This window comes from Eurosta solidaginis, chromosome 2 (assembly GCF_040869045.1).
Source record: "Eurosta solidaginis isolate ZX-2024a chromosome 2, ASM4086904v1, whole genome shotgun sequence".
In the NCBI taxonomy this organism is placed as follows: domain Eukaryota; kingdom Metazoa; phylum Arthropoda; class Insecta; order Diptera; family Tephritidae; genus Eurosta; species Eurosta solidaginis.
In genome coordinates, this window is record NC_090320.1 from 163,800,260 (window position 1) to 163,818,094 (window position 17,835).

General features: G+C 33.7%; 1 protein-coding gene across 1 annotated transcript in view; it reads left to right on the forward strand.

Annotated features, from left to right (window-relative positions):
• Positions 1 to 13,590, forward strand: part of Wnt10 (Wnt oncogene analog 10) — a 322,353-nt gene extending 308,763 nt beyond the window's left edge. The window contains exon 4 of the mRNA XM_067766364.1: positions 13,476 to 13,590. Coding sequence (XP_067622465.1) covers positions 13,476 to 13,531 — 56 coding nt within the window. The 3' untranslated portion in view covers positions 13,532 to 13,590. The remainder of the gene's footprint in view (positions 1 to 13,475) is intronic.
• Positions 13,591 to 17,835: the final 4,245 nt, after the last annotated feature.

Below are 17,835 nucleotides of genomic sequence, written 5' to 3' on the forward strand. Positions count from 1 at the left end.
TCAAAACTAGTCTGTTAACTTGGTTTGCTAAACGCGTCGGGAATAACAGATATACCCTGTTTTAATTTATGGCCACAAATGCTCATTTTAGCAAACCAAATATTTATAAGTTGGCCCAAACAACATAATAAAGAGTCTGTTAACTATTTTCAAAATTTCTAAAGCTGTTTATATTTTCTTCTTGATTCATAAATTTATTATAGAGATAACTTGTTCCATAACTTAAGTGAAACAGGCAAATAGGTAAAATTTTTATTAAATTAGCTAATTTCCTATCGGTTTTTTATTTTTTTTTTATCTATACATGTGTGTTTGTCTATAGCTATTCACATCAATTATTTCTATATGTGGTCCTTTAAATGAAGTATCCTGGGCTAGAATCTTTTCAATATCACCATTACTAAGAATTTGTTCAGTTTCAATTTCACGATATTCAAAGCACTTGATGCTTAACATTTTTTCCATGTATCTACTATCATAAGTACAACGAATTGGTAGATCAAAATTATCATATTCCAATTTAAAATGTCGATAAATTGCTTGTTTTCATTGTGATATATCCCTGTGTTTACGTCAATTTAAAATGAGGTTGATTTTAGAAAACAATGTATTTATATACTTACTTTTCTTCTTCTTTTTCTAATTCTCACCTTTTTAAAATAAAAACACTAAAGTTAAGATTTTTAATACTATTTTATTTCATTATAAATTAAAATTACTACCCAATATGTATTTGAACAAAATATATGCTGATTTTAAAGCACAACGCATTTGTCGTTGGTTGATTTTCACATTACAATCAGTATGAAAAGTATATTGACAACGCACAACATCTGGATGTAAACTATATAATCTACAGAGATTCATTCCATCACATCCTGCACTCTCCTCTTCAATGTTAACTCTTTCCGGGGTGGTGGTATGAAATTTATACCACTTATTCAAATATTTTTTCTGCATTTTATGCGCATTGGTATACTTCTTTTACCACTTATACAGGCAAATTTAAGCTTATATTTTCTAAAAAAAAAATATAACAAGTGTGTGAAAGAGATACATACTTATATATGTTTTTTATGTACAAAATGAGTAAAAGAGTGAAGTATTGAAGTGTTACTCAGAATTTATCATATTTTGTAAATAAAAGCACGTGCAGCATCGGTTTCCTGCAATTTAAGAAAAATAAAGTGTTTTGAATTAATTATTCAGCGAGTGGAATAAAAATAAACAAAAGTGTTAGCGTGGAAAGTGTTTAAAGTTGCTGGTATAAAAAGTATACCACCGCGCATTATATACGTACTTGAATGACAATGGCTAAAAAACTTAAGCAGGATGATATATGCAAAATATTGGAAGCTATCGATGATGAAATTGAATTGCAGAAATTCCTTCGGATACTGATTCAATTGTTGATGACGTTGAAGTATTCGATGAAGAAAACTTGCAGCAACTCTTTGATCGCATCGTTGAAGATGACAATGAGGATGTGGGAATTGTTGAGAGCAAAGAACTAGAGTGTATCAGATCCCATAATTCACGAGAAGTTTATGATAGCGATGATGAAGTTCCTCTAGCTGATTTAAGAAGAACCCATGAACTGCTTGGGCCACCCAAGTGGAGTAAGGAAAATTCTATGGAACCGTTAGTAGTATTTGCTGGCGAGATGCAGGGGCTACTGATGTTATCGAAAGCATGCCATCACACGACAATTTTTCAATTTTCAGTTCAATTGTAACTCCAGCTGTTGTTGAGCATATAGTATTCCAAACTAATTTGTATGCCCAGCAATCTGGTAAGTCATACATTCCAACAAGTGTGTCAGAAATATATGCATTTATTGGAATCAACTTTTTGATGGGAATAAAGCATCAGGCATCAGTTATCGAGATTACTGGTCATCTCGCCCAGAACTGAACGATAGCTATATATCCAAAATAATGCCCGTGAAAAGATTTGACTGGATCTTAAGCAATTTGCATTTGAACGACTCTTCTATAATGCCAGAAAGAGGATCACCATCATTCAACAAACTCTACAAAGTTCAACCATACTTGGATATGCTGCAAGAACGCTTCAAACTGTGCTTCAATGCTGGCGAGTACCTTGCAGTAGACGAATCAATGATAAGATTCAAAGGTAAGTTTTAAGATACGTTGATATTTGTATTCTACAGAAACTGTTTTAATAGGACGATCAACTTTGATGCAGTATATGCCAAAGAAGCCAATAAGAAGAGGGTTCAAAACTTGGATGTTGTGTGACATCACCGGTTATGTCCATCGGTTCGAGATTTATACGGGTAAAAAAGGAGATCTGGTCGAAAAAAAACTTGGAGAACGGGTCGTTCTCGGCTTAACTACTGATTTTGGGGGGAAACACCATAAAGTGTTTTTCGATAATTTTTTCACTTCGTTGAACTTGATTCTTGAACTGAAAAAGCAGTTGATATATGGCTGCGGAACAGTGCGAACCAATCGAAAATTTCTTCCTACCGATATTAAACCCGGTAAGCAGTTAAAAAGGGGGGAATATGATTGGCAAATTAGTGATTCCGGTATACTCTTTATGAAGTGGATTGACAAAAGAGAGGTTACAGCTTAATCTAACTTTCATGATCCTAGTAAATTTGTAAAGGTACAACAACGCCAAAGCGATGGTTCTCTCAAATAAATCGAAAAGCCTGAAATAATACACGACTATAACATGCACAGGAATAACGTTGACAAGTTAGATCAGCTAAAGAAATACTACGAGCTGAATAGAAAAAGCCGCAAGTGGTGGCACCGAATATTTTTTCACTTTCTTGATGTTGCAGTGGTGAATTCTTTTATTATTTCTAAAAGTCTAGGGTACCACTTACCCCTTAAGGACTTTAAACTTGATTCGATTTCAATACTATGCAGTTCAGCATCACCACCTACTCTTGGAACCAAAAAAAAAAAAGCAAGCTAGAGTCCGCATAAAGAAAAACAAACCCTATGTAGATCCAAGCTTACGATCCTCGTCATCCCACCAACCAGTCAAATCAACCTTACGTAGATGTGCGTACTGCAGCACGACAAGCCACCAAAGAAGGGCTCAGTGGATGTGCTCCACTTGTAATGTGCCACTTTGCCTCAGCAAAACAAAAACTTGCTTCAATGAGTTTCATAAGTAATCCTCGCATTCTATGCGCGATGGTATAAAAATCGTACCACATCCTTGTGCAAAATCCTGCAAGGATAAAATTTTTTTTTTTACATTTCCTTCACTAAATGTCTTAAATAAATGAAATAAAATGATCTTTGTGTTTAATTTTTAGCGATTTCTTTCAGTGCCCGGAAAGAGTTAAACACCGGCCTTTGGAGGAACTCTGCTATCCATACACTTTTTTCTTGCCCCTTAACATAAACATTTATGTTCTTCAATGTTGACATCAAATAGTTTTTTACAGATTTAAAACTATTGCTTCCATAGCACCATAATAAATTATGGTGGTGTAACATTAACCAATTAGCTTGCCGTTGATTTTACTTACTCAGATCCAAAAATTCAAATGGAGCTTTTATGTGGAAACAATGGAATTCTTCATTGTTGAGGACCACAGCTATTTCCTTTACAATAAATCTATTATCGTATGCTTTAAAGCTTTGAACATCTACTGTCGCAAACATTATGAAAATTAATAAAGAAATATCTTTCTAATGGTAGGCTTTTTATACGTTAAGCGTAGACAGGTGAAATATAGTTGGGGATAAAATAGAATTTTTATATTTTGCCCACACTTATATAATTTAGATATATGGATCCTTTTAAAATTTGGAGCCCCCATTTAAAATTTGAGCTTGTTACTCTCCTGCACTGATGAACTTCTAAGCTCTTTTTTTCTTGCAGTCAGAACACAAAACAAACAATTCGAAGCTTTTTCTTATACATCAGCTAGAACGTATGCGCCTAAATGCAGGTACACAAACTTACAAACTAATAAGAAGATAAACAAAATGTTTAGTCTTCATATTTATTTGCGGTTTTATGAAACTCTCACATCCATATATATACACATGCACATGCACATATATATATATATATATGTTTCAATGTTGATCAGTTAAGGTTTCTTATCAGCATGTTTTGATTTTTTCTCTTATACAAACATTCCCAAGCGTAGGTATTAATTCCATTATTTTTTACAAATCTCTTATCATCTAAAAACTTAACGTTACTTTATTTATTTCTTGTGTATACAATTCATGACATTTTGATCTAAACATATACATTGAGTCAAAGTACAATTTCTTTTCGAATAACATCTTCTAAAATCACATATACTCAGTGTAGAAGTTACACACTTTTTTATTCCCTTACTTTTTTTAGTTTCATTTATATCGTTATCAATTTTAAATGAATACATTTTTGCTCTTAAACCTATAAACTCTTATATTAACTTCCCATTACATTCATCTTTCATCATACCCAATCTAATAAAATGCCAAACGAGCCCAAATGGTTGTAATCAATGTGAGAACATGTTTTATTGAAATACAAAACAAAAAAATCATAAGCTCAATATTAAGATAACCTTTAGTTAATTATGAAATTCTCAAATGCATATATATATATATTAGGCCGGGTCGATTTGTGGGGAGCCAAAAAAATCGCCCATTGCTCTGTGAAAATCATATTCTAGGGATCAAAATAAGAAACTTTGCCGAAGGAACCATACCTCTAAAACGAATTGTGATGTCCCCCCTTTGGGTCGAACTTGCAAATTTTGAAAAATCCCACTTTGAAATGCCTATGTTTTTTCTTTTTGGAGTTTATTTTTCTCTTTAGAAATTTATTTAGTCAGAATATATGTAAATGAAAAAATGAATTTAACTTAGTAATAGAAAAGAAATAAAAAAAAATTATTAGAAATTAGCGTTTTTACAACCCCCTTTTAAAACCAAGGCATCTTTGCATGTCGTAAACATAGTTGTGTGGGTTTTTTATTCAACCGTTTTAAAAAATGAAGGTATCACTGTGACACAAAGAAAAACAAACCCTATGTAGATCCAAGCTTACGATCCTCGTCATCCCACCAACCAGTCAAATCAACCTTACGTAGATGTGCGTACTGCAGCACGACAAGCCACCAAAGAAGGGCTCAGTGGATGTGCTCCACTTGTAATGTGCCACTTTGCCTCAGCAAAACAAAAACTTGCTTCAATGAGTTTCATAAGTAATCCTCGCATTCTATGCGCGATGGTATAAAAATCGTACCACATCCTTGTGCAAAATCCTGCAAGGATAAAATTTTTTTTTTTACATTTTCTTCACTAAATGTCTTAAATAAATGAAATAAAATGATCTTTGTGTTTAATTTTTAGCGATTTCTTTCAGTGCCCGGAAAGAGTTAAACACCGGCCTTTGGAGGAACTCTGCTATCCATACACTTTTTTCTTGCCCCTTAACATAAACATTTATGTTCTTCAATGTTGACATCAAATAGTTTTTTACAGATTTAAAACTATTGCTTCCATAGCACCATAATAAATTATGGTGGTGTAACATTAACCAATTAGCTTGCCGTTGATTTTACTTACTCAGATCCAAAAATTCAAATGGAGCTTTTATGTGGAAACAATGGAATTCTTCATTGTTGAGGACCACAGCTATTTCCTTTACAATAAATCTATTATCGTATGCTTTAAAGCTTTGAACATCTACTGTCGCAAACATTATGAAAATTAATAAAGAAATATTTTTCTAATGGTAGGCTTTTTATACGTTAAGCGTAGACAGGTGAAATATAGTTGGGGATAAAATAGAATTTTTATATTTTGCCCACACATATAATTTAGATATATGGATCCTTTTAAAATTTGGAGCCCCCATTTAAAATTTGAGCTTGTTACTCTCCTGCACTGATGAACTTCTAAGCTCTTTTTTTCTTGCAGTCAGAACACAAAACAAACAATTCGAAGCTTTTTCTTATACATCAGCTAGAACGTATGCGCCTAAATGCAGGTACACAAACTTACAAACTAATAAGAAGATAAACAAAATGTTTAGTCTTCATATTTATTTGCGGTTTTATGAAATTCTCACATCCATATATATACACATGCACATGCACATATATATATATATATATGTTTCAATGTTGATCAGTTAAGGTTTCTTATCAGCATGTTTTGATTTTTTCTCTTATACAAACATTCCCAAGCGTAGGTATTAATTCCATTATTTTTTACAAATCTCTTATCATCTAAAAACTTAACGTTACTTTATTTATTTCTTGTGTATACAATTCATGACATTTTGATCTAAACATATACATTGAGTCAAAGTACATTTTCTTTTCGAATAACATCTTCTAAAATCACATATACTCAGTGTAGAAGTTACACACTTTTTTATTCCCTTACTTTTTTTAGTTTCATTTATATCGTTATCAATTTTAAATGAATACATTTTTGCTCTTAAACCTATAAACTCTTATATTAACTTCCCATTACATTCATCTTTCATCATACCCAATCTAATAAAATGCCAAACGAGCCCAAATGGTTGTAATCAATGTGAGAACATGTTTTATTGAAATAAAAAACAAAAAAATCATAAGCTCAATATTAAGATAACCTTTAGTTAATTATGAAATTCTCAAATGCATATATATATATATTAGGCCGGGTCGATTTGTGGGGAGCCAAAAAAATCGCCCATTGCTCTGTGAAAATCATATTCTAGGGATCAAAATAAGAAACTTTGCCGAAGGAACCATACCTCTAAAACGAATTGTGATGTCCCCCCTTTGGGTCGAACTTGCAAATTTTGAAAAATCCCACTTTGAAATGCCTATGATTTTTCTTTTTGGAGTTTATTTTTCTCTTTAGAAATTTATTTAGTCAGAACATATGTAAATGAAAAAATGAATTTAACTTAGTAATAGAAAAGAAATAAAAAAAAATTATTAGAAATTAGCGTTTTTACAACCCCCTTTTAAAACCAAGGCATCTTTGCATGTCGTAAACATAGTTGTGTGGGTTTTTTATTCAACCGTTTTAAAAAATGAAGGTATCACTGTGACACAATTGCAGATCGTAAAGTTGCTTGTGTTGTTTTTTTTAAGCCACCGCAAAACACAGCAGGTAGAATTGAAATTGCCCCTAATCAAAAGTTCGACCCAAAGGGACATCAGAATTCGTTTTAGAGATATGGTTCCTTCGGCAAAGTTTCTTATTTTGATCCCTAGAATACGATTTTCACATAGCAATGAGCGATTTTTAAATCGACCCGCCCCAATATATATATATATATATATGGACCAGCATCAGCATGTGCACACAAACTTATAACCTAATAAAAAAGACAAATAAAATTTGCAATCTGCCCCTGATCGGGTTTCTATGTTTTATACTTACGGAAAATTCTGATAACGAATTTAGTTAAATGAAATACAGCATGAAGTTTTATTTGCATATAAACATATAAATATGTTTCAATGTTGTACGGTTGAGGTTTATTATCAGTGTGGTTTAATAAGATTCCCATGTACAAATATATGTGATGGCATGTACACACAAACATATGTGGCGGCATGGTCACACAAATGATCAATATTCATATTTAAAAAAATATAATTTATGTATATGCTGTCATTTTTAAGGAGTTCAAATAGAAAATCATGAGTTCAATATTAAGATAACCTTTTGTTAATTATGAAATTCTCGCATGCATATATATATGGAACAGCATCAGCATGTGTACACAAACTTACAATCAAACAAACATATGTAACGGCATGGTCACACAAATGTTCAATATTCATATTTAAAAAAATATAATTTATGTATATGCTCTCATTTTTAAGGAGCTCAAACGGAAAATCATGAGTTCAGTATTAAGATAACCTTTAGTTAATTATGAAATTCTCACATGCATATGGGGTATTCCATCCCATTTCGACCAATTTTGAACCCGACCCCTTTAGAACTGGCTGAAAATTTTTCTTCTTTTTCTAGCTTACGAAAGACGTTTTTCAGAATTTTTTTCAAATTTTTTCATCCAACTCAAAAAAAGTTATGAATTTAAAAAAAAAACACCGTTTTTGTTTTCAAAATGCTATAACTTTTTCAAAAATTGATCGTTTGGGATCTTTTTTTTTTTTAATTCGTTTTTAAATGTACTTTTCGGAAAAAATACAAAAAAATTTTAAAATTTTTTTTGTAATTTTTCAGTTTTTCGAGATTTTTCGAATTTCGCCATGTTTTTTTTTTTTTCTTATAAAAAACTTCAATCAATTCTGCAATCATCCCCACTAATCCCGGAGTGGGCCGATTTTTTTTTTATTTAATTGAAAAAAACTTTAAAATTTTTTTTTTGTATTTTTTCCGAAAAGTACATTTAAAAACAAATTTCAAAAAAAAAGATTCCAAACGGTCAATTTTTGAAAAAGTTATAGCATTTTGAAAACAAAAACGGTGTCCAACTCATAATAAGTTATGAATTTAAAAAAAAAAAACTTTAATATTTTTTTTTTGTATTTCTTCCGAAAAGTACATTTAAAAACAAATTGAAAATAAAAAAGGTCCCAAACGGTAAATTTTTGAAAAAGTTATAGCATTTTGAAAACAAAAATTGTGTTTTTTTTTTAAATTCATAACTTTTTGAGTTGGATGAAAAAATTTGAAAAAATTTTGAAAAATGTCTTTCGTAAGCTAGAAAAAGAAGAAAAACTTTCAGCCAATTCTAAAGGGGTCGGGTTCAAAATTGGTCGAAATGGGATGGAATACCCCATATACAAAGTTACGACACCCTTTGTCATCCACTATGGGAAAAGGTCGAACGTGTGCGGTGGCTAAACCTCAATAAGGTGCTGGCAAAAGCCTTTTACGTGATGATGGATCTTCATATATTTTTTCATATAAAAATTAATCTTATTTGGCGAGCTACGTGAATCTAAATTGGCAGTTGTATGCGATCGTTCTAGATGGTGAAACAAATTGGACGTATTACCACTAGTTGTATAACATTTTTTGCAATAGTATTACTGACTTTGTCAAAATGGGTCCAAATGTTTGACTTTGTACTTCGTAGCTTTTTGGCAACACAATTTTTGTGTTCAAACTCAATGATGTCTTCTGTTGCGTGTATATCTACATATACGAATACATGTATATATGTGTATATAATATGAAAAATAATAACGTAACTTTCACATTGAACTTTTGTAAGAATTTTTCAATATTCAGAGCCACCAGCTTGTTAGGTATTCATCTAAAATACACAAATCTGACACAATGTATGTAATTTTATTTATTCATGTTTTATTTGTCTTACCAAAGTTTTAGACGCTGGTAATTCTGCCGCTAGAAAAAGGAATAAGAAATGGAAATAAAGTAGTCGATATTTAGAAAAAAACATCGATAATCGCACCACGAACCTGGTATCGATATATCGATATTTATATCGATACTTTTGCAGCTCTAATAAGAACCAGGATGTACCACTCAAATTCAGTTTTCAGAAAGAGTTCAGCAGTAAGCGAGTGCTGGTGGAGGCGATTGGACAAAGACCACCAAAGTCAAAGGCAGTAGATCGGGCAAAGGTTGATGGGTCGAATGGGCCGAATAAAGCGAAATCAAAAGTACCTGCGAGAGAAACACTGGCATTGACAAATCCAAATGGACGCACAAAAACGAAGGAACGAATTTCCCAGAAAGAATGCGAGGGTAGCTTGAAGCCAGGGCGCACTACTGTTGTGAAACGTTGAAACGATACTGATTATGCGATGCCAATCCATCAAGTGCAAGCTCTACGAAGTAGTTCATTGGCCAAACAACAGAGTGTGAGGGAACGAATCAGGATAATGAGTACTAGGGGGAAACACAGGTACGACAAGAACAATAATTCGTAAGGTTTCCGGGAGGGAGATTTGGTACTGCTATACAACCCTCACCGGCGGCAAGGTGTTCCATTCAAATTTTGGTGCAGTTGGGAAGGCCCGTACAAAGTTTTGAAGATGATCAGTGATACCATCTACCGCATACACACCATTGGGAAACCACGAAATAGAAGGGTGGTTGATTTGGAGATGCTAGCAGCATTTAGATCAGGAAATTTAGGTGGAGGGCAGTGTGACGAATATTAGCAACACTAAGTATGTACACAAACAAATCAATCATTATTACTACACATATGTACGTACAAGGAGCGGAGAGAAACGCAGAAACACATGCATATATCTGAGATACTCACAAAAGTAATCAATCATCAGTAGAGTAATACTCACATAAAAGCTATAAACGTGCATCTGTAGTTTATAGCTAGTAATTTTATAGCTGGTAAGTAAGTAGTAAATTCTAGAAGAAGAACCGCCTAGAAGTATGTGAACCGAAGGAAAGCGAAGAGTATAAAAGCAGTACAAGCTGAGGCATGAGCAAATCAGTTTGATTTAAGCACGCTATTGGTTGCGAAGTATTAGTGTTATTGCGAAGTATTCTACCAAAGACCATTTTGCATTATTTAATATTGGAGTTATTTGTTCAATAGTTTAGCCATACGAACGTTAGTAGATGGTTTCAAATAAGCGGAATTGCACTAAATTCGTTACAGTATTAAATTTGTAAACACTCCATTTCATGAATATATGTATATGACCATATCTACCATAAATTATCGTCTGTGAGCGATATAATACTAAGATATAGCAAAGCAGAATAAATAAAAGAAAAGAAAAACAAACAAAAACATTGAAATTATTCACGCAAACATATTTACTAAAATAAAATTAATTTCATAACTCTAAGCGACATAAACAAATTAGGGTTATGGGATTTAAGCAACCGATTAATGGGCATATAATCCAACAAAGTTAGCCTAATAATTAATATAGTTCGTAACATACTGCCCATGCAATTCAGCCGCTATGATGCCGGTTACCGTTTTGACCTAAAATCAAAAACGTGTAATTTTCGGGTTCAGTCAAGTTGCATTTAAATAATAATAAACTAAGTTGAAATAAAAGAATATATAACAAAATAAATTAGCATAAAAGACAACATAAAAAATTTTATGTTATATTTTTGTAGCAAATTAAGTTTTTTTTTGTTCAATATAAGACGCACTTTATCTAAAATGAGGATTAAATCTGCAAATGCAAAAATATTTTCGGGAAAATTTGCCATTAATTGTTATAAATAAATTTAGTTATCTTCAACAAATGTTAATCCAATATTTGAGAATTCATGTTTTTTTTGAAAGCAACTAAAAAACAAAGAACCTGTTAAATAAAGACCTATGTATTTACGAGTAAGTGAAATTTGCCACTAAAAATGGGCCGGTAAAAAATTAATTCTATTTAAGATTTTTTTTTGTGCGCTACAAATTAGTTTGGAACATTTTTTTAGGATTTTGGTAGAGGCCACTATAGGTAAGTGGCAACAATGAGAAACCATGTTTTATTCTTTCACCACGTGGCACGTACGCATATGTATGTAGGTGAAACATTTGAGCAACACTGCGTAGTCGCTTTTCGAATTCGGTGGGGTAACATGATATGTTGGTTTGTGTTTTAGAGAACTTCCATACTTGGACCTACAGATGGCGCGCTTTTATGCACGACAGTAAATTTAGATATTGCAGACATTGTTCCAAAATACTTTTTCTATTAATTATAGAGTAATATTTGTTAACAAAAATAGGCCTATGCATTGCGGCTGATCCATATGAATCGATTCATATAACTTTTATATGATTTTGCGTATGCTAAATATGCGAAACATCCTGTCAATTGATTGTGTTGAAATTTTGTTAGCGTATTAATATTTAGATAACAGCATATTTTGTTTATAAATTGACTGGGGCCTTTCCTATCCAAGTACGACCATAAGGACCTTGAGATTTCGCCTTTGAGATAGCCCTGTTCTCATCTTCCTCGATTCTCCCCAGGAGATAACTCGGCGGTGGTCGGACGGAGCTGTCCCCCTCAATTTTGTCCAAACCGGAATCTTTCCTAGCCATCTCATCTGCCCAGGAACCCAGTAAAGGCATTGAGTTGACTTATAGAAGCCAGCGAGGCTCTACATCTCCTCACGATATCCGATTTAATCATGTTGGAATCTAATGCTCTGAAGCCGGCTTGGCTGTCAACAAAGATTATTACGTCGGTGTCGGAGACCATACTATCTTGAAGCAGCCTAGCTGCTCTGTCTATGGCATAGACATCGGCCTGTAATACACTGCATGTGTCAGGAAGTCGGAATGATTGGCTTAACTGTAGATGTGTTGAGTACATCCCAGCTCCAGTTCCCTTTTCCATTTTCGAGCCGTCGGTGTATATTGTGATGGCCCTGCCGTGGTCTAGGCCTACTTCCCATTCCTCCCTTGAAGGATATCGTATGTTCTGAACCTGGAAGCCCAAACTCCTGTGATGTGGTCTGTTTTGGATGTTAGGTCGGTTTTTATTCCGTTCAATTGCCCCTTCGTCGTATCGTCCAGAATCGTCGGGTGTCCGTGCTTGCTGATTTCCATATGTTGGATTATCTTAGTCGTACAGCTCCTCTAGCGGCTAATCCCTGCACGAAGACTTGTAGAGGCGTCATGTGAAATATTAAATTTAGCGCTTCCTGAGGAGCACTGCTCACGGCGCCTGACATTCCCAGACATGCCAACCTATGTACCTTCCCGATCCTCTGTTGATTACTCTTTTTGTCTAGCGCCTTCCACCAGACCAGATCTCCATATGTTAGTATCGGTCGAATGACTGTTCTGTACATGCCATGAATGGCATGTGGTGCCAGTCCCTAGTTCCACCCAAAAGTCCTTTTCCAGGTGTAGTATGCTGCTAGAGCTTTCCTTGATCTCATATCACCGTTTCTTCTCCAGCTTAATTTGGAACCGAGTATAATGCCAAGATATTTGGCTTCAGGAGGTAGGTTTAACGTCGTGCTGTTTAGCCTCGGTAAGTTAAAGGACGGTACCTTTGTCTTAGTCGTGAACAGGACAATACACAATAACTCACTACCTTTTTCTCCCTCACTGATTTGCTACCGTTGGGACTCACTGTCAGCATTTTCTATCGCACAGGTAACTTATTCTATACGACATTTCTGAAGAATTGAAATGATCGCCGGAGATATCGCCGTTGTTCCGAATTCTAATCAACTTTCCCCCAAATCGAAACAACATTTAGATAACAAAGCGACACAGCATATGGAAGCTATTTTAACGGGAATAGAAGTTACTAAAGTGTCAAGAAAGATAGATTTTTTTATAACGAAAATAACTAATTCGATAGGATATTGTATTGTATTGGATTGTATTGTATGGTATTGTACTGTTTGGAGTGCGTGTGCGGAAGACACATATTAAAGTACCAGTGAAATATATATATATATAATTAGTGTGTTCTTATTTAATACTAAATGCTAGGTTGCTACATTGGCGACGAGAATGGGATCTGAAGTTGCGTTAATAAAACGCATTATAATTGTGTTTCTGTTTCATTGCAGGTACTGCATCAGGCGTGGTGAATTTGACACGGTGTGGGCTCAACACACACACATAAAGAGGAACACAACCAAAAGCAATTCAATTTGCATAGCACGCGTGCAAGAAAAAAACCAGATTTGATATTTATTGAAGTGATACAGAGAAAAAACGATTCATGTTTGCAAAAGCAGCGCATTTAATTGTGCTTACATATATTTCCATTGAACTGGTAATATGTTTTGAAAATTTAGACAAAAACGATCATTATCTAAAGGTAGTAAATTTGTTATGTGTTGCAGGCCATTGAATTGGTGCATAGACGTACGCATTAAATTGCTTCTTTGAGATAATCATTGAATTGATGAAGAGAGATTCGAATTCTTAGCAGATGAGAGCAGCGCATTAAATTGGGTTTATATAGGTACATGAATATAGAACAATTTTATTGTTCATTAGATTGTGAAAACTCACAAGCTTTGCATTGGAAATTATAGGAGTGCACATTGAATTGTGCAAGCGAACTATTAATTTGCCGACAAGCATACAAATTAAATTAAAATTGAGACGTTGCTTCGAGACTTCAGCCGAGGTATTGTAACAAAGTTTTGCGTTCGGTGTACGAACGTATTTAAACCAAAATGACTGAATTCAAGTCGTTCTTATGCGATAATATAGACAAAGCGTTACTGCGTAATGAGTGGGAAAAATGGTCCCGATCCTTGTCTCTATTCCTTCAATCTGAAGAAATTGACCCTGGTAAGCAAAGGAACAAACTACTGCATTTAGGTGGGCCCCAATTGCAAGAAGTTATATTCAATATTCCGGGTGCTCTTGTAGAAGTTAACGAGAATACCAAAAATGATGTTTTTAATATATTACTGCGAAAATTGAATGATTTTTTCTCACCCACACTTAATTCCACCTTTGAGAGGCATTTATTTAGGTAATTATGTCCGTCAGAAGGAGAAGATTTCAATAAACTTTTGTTGCGCCTGAGACATCAAATGTCCAAATGCTATTTTGGATCAACCAAAAATGAAATCGAAAGTAATTGCTTAAAAGACAAATTAATTGATTTTTGGGCACCGTCTGACCTTAAAAAACGACTTCTTGAAAAAGAACAAAACTTAGATGAAGTTATTGGAGCGTGAGTTATGAGTCCGAGTACGAATTGAAATAAAATATATATTTACGAGCAAGAGCTCTTTTCAGTTTCGTTTATTTTCAGAACTATCTTTACATTTCAAATCTTACATCTATTTATACTATTTCTAAATGCTATTTGTATTGTGATAAAGTTGTCCTTGAAAATACTTTATTTGTTACTCTAAACTGTTAACATGTTTCTGTATAATATTTTAATGTTTTATTTTATGCGAAGAACAAAGAATATGCTTGTTTAGGTTATTACCATGCTATCGAGCAAGGTCAAGGGTTTTTGTGTGTGAACAATAAAAAGGACATATGTAGGTATGTGTTTACAAAGTACAAAGATTTGTTTTAATTGTTGTTTACTTTAAAATACATTTTACTTGTGTAGCCATTCTATTTAAGTATTATCTGCATCGTTGCAGTTACACACACACACACATATATATATATATATATACATATATCTATTAGTGTGTGTTTTATGTATGTTTTTATATATGTATATACTAAAAAGATAGCAAGTGAGACTGTCACTAACTCCCCTCCCTCTTAAAACGGAGCGTCGCCGTTTCGCTGCTACTACGTGTTGCTGTTGAAGACGATTCATTTCGATTTCATATAATTCATCGATTTCCTTTTGTCTGTGTAGTATTTTTTTATTTTCGTAGTATTGACAGAGGTGTACCATACCATAAGTGATGACTACCAAGGTTAAGAATCCCATTATGATGAAAAACGTAAACTGTACAGGATTTTCTTCAATAGGTATCAAAAATGTTGAAAGTTCCTGAATGTTGCTGAATTTATAGTTTGAGTTTGAGGAAAGGATACGGAGTACTTCAAGTCTTTCGCTATGTAAATTGTGTATAACTTCTTTGATTTGTTGTTGATGGTTATGGTACGTGATGTTATCGATGTTCGTGGATTCTTTAAAGCTTATACATTTTGGGCCTGATATAGGCATGTTGTTCCAAGTATGCTGGTAATCTGTCAAGATATGTCCATTCTCTAGGACGCGGAGTGGAGCATTATTCTCGTGAATGGTTTCGCATTGTGCTGTTTTATCTTTTAATATTTTTATAGTGCAGTTGTCAGCGGGTTCAAATTTACAAATAAAGTTACTCATAAAATTTCTACATTTAGATACTCTTTGATAATCGTTACATTTTGCGATCTTAGGGTCTAAATTAATTTTACCATGCTTATGTGCTAATGGATATACATTAAATAGGCTACATTTATTTTCAACAACAGGATATTTGTATATTGCTACAATGGCTTGTTGTAGATAACAGATATGAATGTCGGCATATTCTAGTATATTAATTATTGGAAGGTCCAATTGTTCATGGTTTATTAACTCATATACATCTTTTAAATTTAGTGTGCCAGAATAAAAATTGTTAGTTTTCGCAAAATGTATCGTGTTGGTTATTGACTGGAGTTCATTAAATATTTCTAATAAAATAATGTTTTCAGTAATTGTGTTGGGATCGAGAGTTTCGTGTATTCTTTCGAACTGTGAATTAATTTTTTTTTGAATATTATTATTTTCTATCAGCATATTAAGAGACGTTTTGATTTCTATAAAGTCATCGTGGTCTGGTGTGCCAGTGATGAATTTTAACATAGAGCCAAGGAAATTAAGAGATCTTTTGGGTCTATAGATATTTGGTATGAGTTAATTTTTCAGAGTTTCAATTTTGTTCACTAAAATTTGAGTCTCGGGCTGGTTTTCTAAATTGTATGAAGATTTCATTATGCTTTCGTATGGCGCGAATATTTTTGATAAATTAGATACATGATACAGGTAAGCTGTATCCCGATAAATGTAAACAGGATCTGTTTCTACTATTATGTACTTCCTATTAGCTAAATCTATTATGTTGTCGCAGAGGGCGACAGAGAAAAGTAATGTAAATACTATTCCGTACATGCTTTTACTCTAATATTATCCTTATGTATAATTACCCCTTTGTTGGTCGTTATTGTTTTGCCGTTATCTTTTTTACTAAGTGTTTCGCGTATTTTTTAGGTTTTTGTTCCGTCTATGCGTTTTGGAGTATATCACGTCTCCTTCCTTGTATTCCAGTTGTTTACTATTGCGGTTGTGGGATCGCAAAACTCTGTTCTGGTTTTCTTGAAGGCGCTCTTTAATGTCAGGATACTCCCTTTGATTGAAGAACACGTCCTCGGGTTTCTCGTTCGTTACCGAATTAATTGTTTTGTTGTACTGTCTGACTGCTTCGTACATTTTCTCGTCGGGTGCTGAATTATGTTGATTTGCCAAAACCTTTGCTAGTTCGATTATGGTGCTGTGCGTCCGTTCAACTTGACCGTTTGTTGTCGAATGATATGCTGGAGTTTTAGTATGTGTTATTTGTAGTCGTTTGTAGATTTGTTGAGCACATATGCCAGTAAAGGTTGGCTCGTTATCGGTCATTACAAATTTTGCGTTTGGGTATGTTTGCGATAGTATTTCGTCAACGTATATGTATGTGTCTTTCTTTGATGTTATTTGGCTTAGGTAGCAGAATTTAGAATATTTGTCAGTTGAGCTAATGTACATGTTATTGCTCATATAAAATATGTCTAAGTGTATGTATTCGCCTACCTTGTTTGGTATTGGTGTTGAACCGATTGGTTGTTTATTTGGTCGGCGTTCATATTTGTTTGTGAGGCAAATTTCGCAGTCCTGTACTTTTTTTTTACAAGCGTCACGTATATTCGGCCAGTAATATTTGAGCGAAATTTCCTGTGCGTTATTTTTGTAGTTTCTGTGAGCACGTCTGTGTGTGTCTTGTATAATTTGTCTTTGTTGTTCGATTTCGGTGATATCGTCTACCATTTTTTGAGCTAGCACAATTAATACATTTGGAAATGTGCTGATAATGTCGTTTTCGACGTAAAATAATATTTGCTCGTCTATTTGAAGAGCGTTAGTGACCTTTGGCATGATTATATTTTTTAATCTGTCTAATAATTCAGTTTTGGTGTTAAAGGAAAATGTATGTCGGCTGTTGGTAAATATATTTTTGGAGGATTTTTCGACGAGGTTCTGATCTGACTTTTTTATAATAATTTGATTTCTAAAGCTGTTTAATGGTTGCTTTACTCGTTTGAGTTTTTGTGTTGGGGAACTTTGCGCTGAATGTTGGGAGTCGGAATTTGATGTGTTGTTTATTTGCTGGCGAGAAAGGGCATCAGCGACAACATTCTGGTGTCCGG